Source organism: Rhinolophus hipposideros (assembly GCF_964194185.1).
Source record: "Rhinolophus hipposideros genome assembly, chromosome: 9".
NCBI classification, from domain to species: Eukaryota; Metazoa; Chordata; class Mammalia; order Chiroptera; family Rhinolophidae; genus Rhinolophus; species Rhinolophus hipposideros.
The window spans coordinates 16687227-16695514 of record NC_138055.1 but is presented as its reverse complement, the minus strand read 5'-3'; the positions used below and the strand labels follow the sequence as shown (position 1 = coordinate 16695514).

At 46.9% G+C, this 8288-nt stretch overlaps 1 protein-coding gene across 1 annotated transcript in view; it reads right to left on the bottom strand.

The window, feature by feature from the left end:
* Positions 1–2633: 2633 nt before the first annotated feature.
* Positions 2634–8288, bottom strand: part of LOC308501824 (phenylalanine-4-hydroxylase-like) — a gene marked incomplete at its 5' end in the record, with an annotated part of 49300 nt that continues 43645 nt past the window's right edge. Inside the window, 3 exons of the mRNA XM_081058915.1 lie at positions 2634–3241; positions 5808–5923; positions 7515–7648. Of these exons, the coding sequence (XP_080915041.1) occupies positions 3198–3241; positions 5808–5923; positions 7515–7648 (294 nt within the window). The 3' untranslated portion in view covers positions 2634–3197. The remainder of the gene's footprint in view (positions 3242–5807; positions 5924–7514; positions 7649–8288) is intronic.

The window sequence follows — 8288 nt, the reverse complement described above, 5'->3', positions numbered from 1 at the left end:
GCAGCACCAAAGACCCTGCATGACATATGGCTCAGCGAGCAGGGTATGGTGCCGGCCAGAATTTTCAAAGGGGTAATGGAGCAGTTTATATGTATGAAAACTCAGTTTCGTGAGCAGGAGGGTACGGCATGGGCCAAAGCTCTCTGAAGGATGGTGGAGCAGTTTGTGAGTATGAACACTCAGTCTCAGGAAGCCCATGTAGAGTGGCGCCAGGAACAAGAAACGCAATCTGCCTGGGAGAAATGTGACCCCTCGGTGAATTGGTGGTCCTCTTAAGCCACCGGATGGCATGCCGTTCTATTGGCCAAAGCAAGTGTCATCTTTCTTTTGGTGGTCTGCTGCTGCCGTGGGTTCCTAGAGTTGTGGACATTTTACACTGAGGCCACCACCCACTCGGACACCTGGCACGGCGAGCAGAATTCTGGCCATGTAGGAATGGTGTCTGACTCTGGGCAGGAGGACAGGTGACCCCCATAGAGTGTGCAGTACCTGGTAGCCACTGTTCTTAGGAGTTGGACCCCTGAGGAGGGGTGGGAGGACATGGATGGCTCTCCAGCCAGCTTGGAGAGGGCCCTGCAGGTTCTGGTTGAGAGGTTGCCGGAGGAGGCGAGGGGTACAGCCGGCCGTGTGGGCTGGGTGTTCCTTACTGCGTTGTGTTGTAGCACGGAAGACGTGCTTAATGAAATAGCCCAGGTACAGGAACAGCAGTCCAGGTGGGAGGCGCTGGAAGCTCGGGTCCGCCTGTTAGAGGAAGAGCCCCACAGTGGAGACTCTGAGGCAGAGGCGTACATGAGTGGAGACAGTGTAGCTCCCAACCCCCACGCCTGGCCCATCATGAAGCAAAAGGTAAAGCATGAGCAACATTTGGGCCCCGGGGGCATTGCTGCCGGCAACCCAGCCGTGACTGAATTCACAGCCTGCACACCTTTCACTCCCACTGAGTTGAAGGAGCTAGGGGGGTGGTGCCGACAGCGCCCTGGAGAGCCAGTCTCAGCTTAGCTATTACGTTTATGGGATGAGGGAGCAGACAACATTCTCTGCCCCCAGGCAAAATGGAAAAGCTAGCCTTCATGACGGTGTGTCCGTCCTTGTGACAAAGGTTACAGTACTGCCATAGGTTGGCCCAAAACCAGGGCAACCACACTCTCATGGAGTGGCTCACTGCTGCGGTACGCACAGTATGGGGACAGGCTGGCGAGCTGCCAGACACTGTGAGTCAATGGCAGTCATATACTGAACTTACTCAAATCATCCGTGAAATGGGTATGAGACATGCTATGTTCAACCCTAATAGGTGGGGGCCGGATGATGAGCTGTTTACAACCAGCATGAGAGATCTGGTTTTGGATACTGCACCTGCGAGTGCTTTTGGATCCTTGGTTGCCATTCTTACTCCCTACGTGGGGCGGCAGATCCATGAAGTTACCACCGCCATGGACACCCTGGGGGATGTCGATAGCTGGTGGCAAGGGAAGTTAAGACAGGAGGTCCGAGAAGTCGAGACCTGGAAGCCCAAGTCAAAAGTAAGCGGGCGAGGTCGCGGGCCTCAGAAAGTAACACACACGCAGATATGGCGGGATCTCGTAGCCGCGGGGGTTGATCAGGAAAAAATAGACCGACAACCCAATGCACTCTTGTTGGAACTTTGGAAACAGTTGTGTCCAGAACAGCAACTCTGGCGAAGGCTAAAGGTGAAGTCTGGGAAAGTGCGACCGGTGTCAATCCAGGACTTCATGTGGCTGCTTGAGGCCGACTCCTTCCAGCTCGATTGGGAGGGGAGAGGGGCAAGGTACCTGGTCAGAGGAGACGAGAGGGAACTGGAGACCCCATGTGGAACTGTCCATACATTGGTCTCCTCCTAATGTGCAGAGGGTTTTGGCTCTAGTTGATACCGGCGCAGACTGCAGTCTTATTTGTAAAAACCCTGGCTATGCCCAGTAGGACTGGTGGTGCCCTGAGAAACTCTGGTTGTGCCCAGAAAGTACGTGGACATTGAGGGACACCTCCTGGGACATTACTTGAAATGGACTGAAACTAATTTCGTGAGCTGGGTTCCTGACACAGGGCCCCTCGTGGAAGACGTTTGTTGCATAGATTGTGAGGCGAGACCCTGGGGGGTGGAGAGTGGGGACAGAGCCCCAGAGAGCAGTTTCCAGACTGTCGGACTCATGTAGAAAGGTGCTGGCTTGGGTAGTAGATGGCCATCAGCTGTAACCAGTTAGCCATTGGCCACTGATATACCTGCCGTGGCTGAGCTAGCAAGTGCGGATTGCAGTTAGCAAGTGGGGTCGGTTGGCAGAGAAGCAATGGCAGATTGCGGATCGCGTGGCTCCTGCTTCCTATGTCTCCTACCCAGCCGCCAGTGAGAATATAGTGGTATGACTCCCCTATCTATGGCTCCGCTAGTGTTCGTTTTCGGCCTTCGTTTTCGGCCTCACCATATCCTGCGTTCTTGTGTGGGGAGCGGGAGCAGAAACCCTGCCTGACAGTTGTATCTTAAGTATCTTCAAAATGTCTCCCAAAACAAACTTGACAGTTAACTGGAAAAGGATACTGCAAGTTGTGGGAGTCAGGTAGGGAGTTCTATTATCTTCCACAGCAGTATTTATGATTATAAAACATAGACAAATGTTCTGATATTATGCTATGAACTTTAATGTTTATAATTATTTTAATTACAGAAAATCTGCACAGGCAACATAGCAAGACAGTAGTTAGAATCATAGTTCACTGAGATAGAAGATCACTTTTGAAAGCTAAGATTTATGTTCAATCCAAAAATTCAATTCTGATCATAGGCATGTGTTTTACATTTAGTGATATATACTCCTTTAGGAATGCTCTGTGGCAAATAACAAAAGCATGTACGAAGCTTGAACGAAGCAGGTCACAAATTTTAATTAACTTTGATGAAATGCCACAGATTATTAATTTTAACTCAATTGAGAGTAGATGATTACTATCTCTAAATCAAAGATGACCCCCAAAGATCCACCAATATGCTTGTAGGTATGCATGAATATGCCATCGTTTTAGATTAGATTTATTTGTCGATCCTCCATCTTGTTCAAAAAATGATTTAAGACAGTCATTTCAAATTAAGGTTTCATCTCCAGACTTTTTCAGATAAAATAAAAGAAGTTGTTGGATTTCCATCAACAGATTCTCAGTTGACAGGCCCGATTCTGTCCATGGCTTCACTTTATTTTCTGAAGAGCACTGCAAAGGATTCCAACTTCACCTACAAGGAAAACAGATGAGCCACTCATATCATTAACAAGCACCTTTCAAGTGTCCACAGTGTATAAAGCAGTAGGGATCAGTAGAATGCAGATATGCTATCTCTAGACCCCAACCTTCAAGGAGCTTACAGCTTAGCTATAGTAATAGAATTAGGGCAGTTATAGCATAGGTGATTCCAAGTTTTAGGACGTGGTAAAGCTATTAATTAATTAGCTTCCTCTTTCCATAGGCTATTTCTCGGGGAAGGAGTTAATAGTTTTCTCAGGGAAATCACTAGCTGTTCTGTTTCTCTTTTACGTGACCATCCATAGATGCTTGCAAAGGAACTAAGCCACTCGGCCTAAACGTTGGTTCATACAAATTTCCTGTGTCAGAATCACCTGGGATCATCTTACATATACAAATTCCCAAGTCTTACCACAAATTTAATGAATTTAGTCTGGGGCTATGACTCAGGACTATTAATTTTTTATTAGTTTTAGGTGTACAAAAACAACATAGTGATTAGACAGGGACTATTCATTTTTAGCTAGCTTTCCAAGTGATTCCGACGCACACTAGGTTTGAGAATGCACAGTCTAAGCAGATACCTCAGCCTAGATTGCTAGACCACTGGACTGGATATGATGGAGCCTCTTTCATTCATGCCATGTTCTCACATGCCAAGGGGCCACAGGGACACAGTCTCTTCATAGAAGTAGAAGGGACCTCGGAGACAGACAAGTCTCACTCCCTCCTAGATCCTGAAGACATACAAGTACAGAGAAGTGGGGCTTTTGCTTAAGGTCACATAACTCCAAGAACCCTTCAATTCTTAAATTCGTTACTCTGGGATTTTCAAGATTCCCTTATAAACAACAGCCTATGGAGTTATTTTTGCCTTTTCAGGGGAAATAAGACAAAGAGAGAAAACAGCTATGGCCTGACCCCTCCTAATTCATCCCTACCTCTGGAGCACTTAGCTGGCCTCTTTGGTGAATAGATCTGTTGCAGCTGAGTGTCCAATATAGAGTCTGTTGGGGTGAATCAGCTTTGGGCTTTTTCAAATGGCTGATCACTAGTGGCCATAACTAATAGGGAGTGATTATAATGGCCAGGGCCAGCTCTATGTATTAGAAGTGGCCTCAGGCAATGTCAGAGGGGTATTAGAGGGATACTTGAAGCCTACCTGCCCTTTTAGGCTTTGTTAACATTACAAAGGAACCCCCTTGTGACCTAGAATTCCTCCCTGCCATCTCCAGCCTTTGGTATTTTTGTCCATTTACTCAATAGTTCTTAAGTGTGTGTTACAGGCCATTGAGTTAGCTCAGACTTCTGGCTACCTTATGAATGAGTGATGTCCACAGTGCCCCGTCCTCAACAGCCCTGCTCAGCTTTGTAGACTCATGCATATGACTTGGTTCAGTCATCAATTCAAATTGAGACTGCAGCCAGGAAATCAAGAGAAGGCTGAGACTTGGAAGGGCAGCAATGGAAGAATTAGGAATGACCACTAAGAGTAAAGATGTGTTATTAGACACCAAGGCTAAGATCATTCAAACCCTTGTATTCCCAATCAATGTGAATGGAGGCAATTGTGCAGCGGTGCAGAAAGCTAATAGAAAATAATTTGATTCATTTGAAATACGGTGTTAAGGAAAGTTCTACAGATACCCTGGACCACCAGAAAGACAAGTAAGTGTGTCCTAGAGCAAATTAAGCTGCTAAGTACCTAATATAATTTTTAGGAATAGGGCTAAGAGCTGGGGATTTACAGTGAACATGACATGACCTTCTGCTCAGGTTTAGCTGGGGAAATAGACAAGTAGACAATTACAAAAAATATAGTGATAAGCACTCTGAAAGAGGGATCTATGGGAATTCCAAGGGGTAGGATGGGCACCCAAACCAGTGTTCCTTCCTACAAGAAGAGAGATCTGTGAAGAGCTGAGAGAATAAACTGGAGTTGGGGACCTTGAAATGGGAATGGTAAGAAGACTATCTTAAGTAAGAACTGTAGGGGCAGAGGCCAGGAGCCAAGGAAGAGCGTGGGAACTCACAGTGGTCAGTGCTGCTAGAGGGGAGTTTGAAGGGCTAGAGAGAGAACTGGGCAACGAACACAATAACACTGATTTTTTAAAGAACAACTGTTACAATATCCTCATTGCCCACGAAGCGTGGAAGGCCAACTGATGAGCTACCAGGTGGCTGATAAAGCAGACAGAACTTTTCTCTTAGGGGCTGAGATTCCAGGCAAAACAATATCCAATGGACACTTAGAGGAAAGCGGGTGGAGACACAAAGGAGGAAGAAGAACGTGGCAGTGATGAGCAAGGCTGGAAAGATGGTATGCTGGTAGGAAGTGGGATGGTATCTAGGAAGGCCAAAAAAGAAAAAAATGCTCAAAGCAATGCTGAACGTTTTGTCAAGTTTTTCTCCCTAATAAGCCAGCGGCTTACCTGGAGGTGCTTTTTCTCTTAGTTGAATATTTAATATATTTCTTACTGTTCCTATAGTGAAGGTAAGAAAACACAAGCCTCTATTTCTGGAAAAGAGGATGGTCTCAAAGGGGGTAAGTTACTTACTGTTGATGGAGTCAGCCAAAATCTTAAGCTGCTGGGTATTGTCCAAAACCTCAATCCTTTGGGTGTATGGGTCATAACGAACTGAGAAAGGCCGCGGGATAGTAGCAGCAAAGTTCCTGAAACCAAAACCACAGATCTAAGTGAAGAGCACCATTTTGGGAAAAATCATCCTAAAGGATTTCTTGGTGGCATTTCACTTGGATATTAGTAGCCCTGAAACCTCGCTAGAACAGGAGGTTTAGAAGCCAGGCTGAGAAGTGAAATGGTGTTTTAGTGAGGTCCTCTGGGGGACTCTTTGTGCTCTGTATGTGTGTATATGTGAATATACAAACAAATGTATGCATTCATTTATTTGGTCACCTACCTCCAGGAAGAAAGAGGTAGCTTACAACAAAAGCACATATACCTTAAGGTCAAAATTCTCATCATCCATTAAAATAAAAAGAGTAAGTAAAATCCAGCTGAAGAATGTTATAGAAAAAAATAAGCTCTTGACAATCAGTGCAGGGGGGGAAACACAACTCTCAAGAGTTGGAGAAAACACATTATTATTAATGAAATTTAGCATGGATCGAGTGCTTCCTGTGTACCAAAAACTATGTTAAGTTCTTCCGCTCCGTAGTCTTCACAATGATCATTCCTATTTTAATCTTCCTAAAAACCTTAGGAGGAAGGTGCTGTTATTATCTCCATTTTACAGATGAGGAAACTGTGGCTTGGGAAGGCTACGTGACTACCAAGGCCATACAGGCAATACATGGTGAAGCTGGGAAGGGACCCAGGTAGTCTTACCCTGGCCTGTGCTCTTCACCTCCCTGCCTTCCCGATGCATTACTGCTGTGTCTGGGAGGAATGCACCGTGAGGGCCTTAGGAGGCACATCAAGCAATATAATTAAGAAGCTATTCCAAAATGTCCTATAAAAGGCAAAGGCATCGCAAATGCTATTTCTAAGTTGGCTTCTGGTGTCAGGAGAAGCTGCCATAACTGTGGAGACAGTTATAAGGGAGGTTAGTAGGGCTCTCCAAATTTGGCAAGAGTGGTGGAGCATACAGGGGAGCATACAGCAATACAGGGGCTGGAACTCTGTGACCCAAGTTCCAGAGCCAAACTGTCTGGGCTCCTCTCCGGCCTCTGCCGATGACAGCCCTCGTGGCCATGGGCAAGGGGCTTATACTTCCATAATACTGGAACAAGAGCATGACCACCTCAGAAGGTTGTAGCAAGGGCAGTTATGGCTGAGTACTGATTTCAAATACGTTGGTTCAAGAAAGACACACAAAGGTGAAATGTGGATGAGGATTTGAAGGAGGTTGGAGAGCGAGTTATGCGGGTGTCATATAGTGAACAAGAGATTTCCCCAGGGGTTAGAAGATTTCGAGGACTGATTTGGTGGAGGGACCTCTGTGGCCACCCGTGCCCAGGAGCATTTAGTGGGCGGACATGGGGGCTGCACAGAGCAAGGATCAGGTGGCAGAGTGCTCTGCAGGGTGGGGCACGTCCAGACAAAAAGCTGTGCAACAGAATCCCGCTCAGGGGCCCCTCCCAACAGAGGGTGGAAAGGGCAAGGGTGGGGAGGCCCCATCTGCTGCACTCTGTTGCTGTGGATACTGGAGTCCACCTCCTGGCCAGCCACCCACACATCAGGGGCACCAGGTCGAGTCAGGAGGTCCCAAGAGCTGCTGACCCCCCTTAGTCACCACCTCACCTCACTTTCTCCTTGGCATCATTAAAACTCTCGGCCACGTAGTACAGGGGCTGGAACTCTGTGATTGTATACTCCTGGGTGGCTGTCTTCTCCAGCTCCAGGGGCAGGAGCTTCGGCTTACCAGACAAGCAGTACTGCAGGCCCCAAGCAGAAAGTTCGAGGTTAAACCAGGGCCGGTGGTCCCTGCTGCACCTGTGGGTCATTTGTGCATTTTCTCCCATCCCACCCTGATTCCTCTCACACCATAGCCCAATTCTTTTGCATATACTAGATACTACCCTTCATAGCCCATCTAACACCTCCAGTAAGATAGAGAGAAGTAATTCACTCCAACCATTTTCATGTAAGGTGATCAACAGACAATGTTGATCTGACGTGTGTTTGCAAACATTTTCTGACGTGTGTTTGCAAACATCCGTATGCACAGTTCAGCCTTGGAATCAGGAGGCTCCTGTGTCCTGGAGACCTGTGTACTTGCAGTTCAATTTCTACTTCCCCCCTTTTTTTTTTTAAGGAGGGCACAGCTCACAGTGGCCCATGCGGGGATCAAACCAGCAACCTTGGTGTTATTAGCACCACGCTCTAACCAACTGAGCTGACTAGCCATCATCCCCGCCCCCCAATTTTTACCTCTAACATCCATAGTCATGATCAAATCATAGCTGCTGAGAAACCAATTACTTGAAGTTAAGCCCCTGGGTTGAATTTCAAATGGATGTACATGGGGTTTCCACAGCGCCAAGAGAGATAGGATGGTTGGTTGTACCCACCACT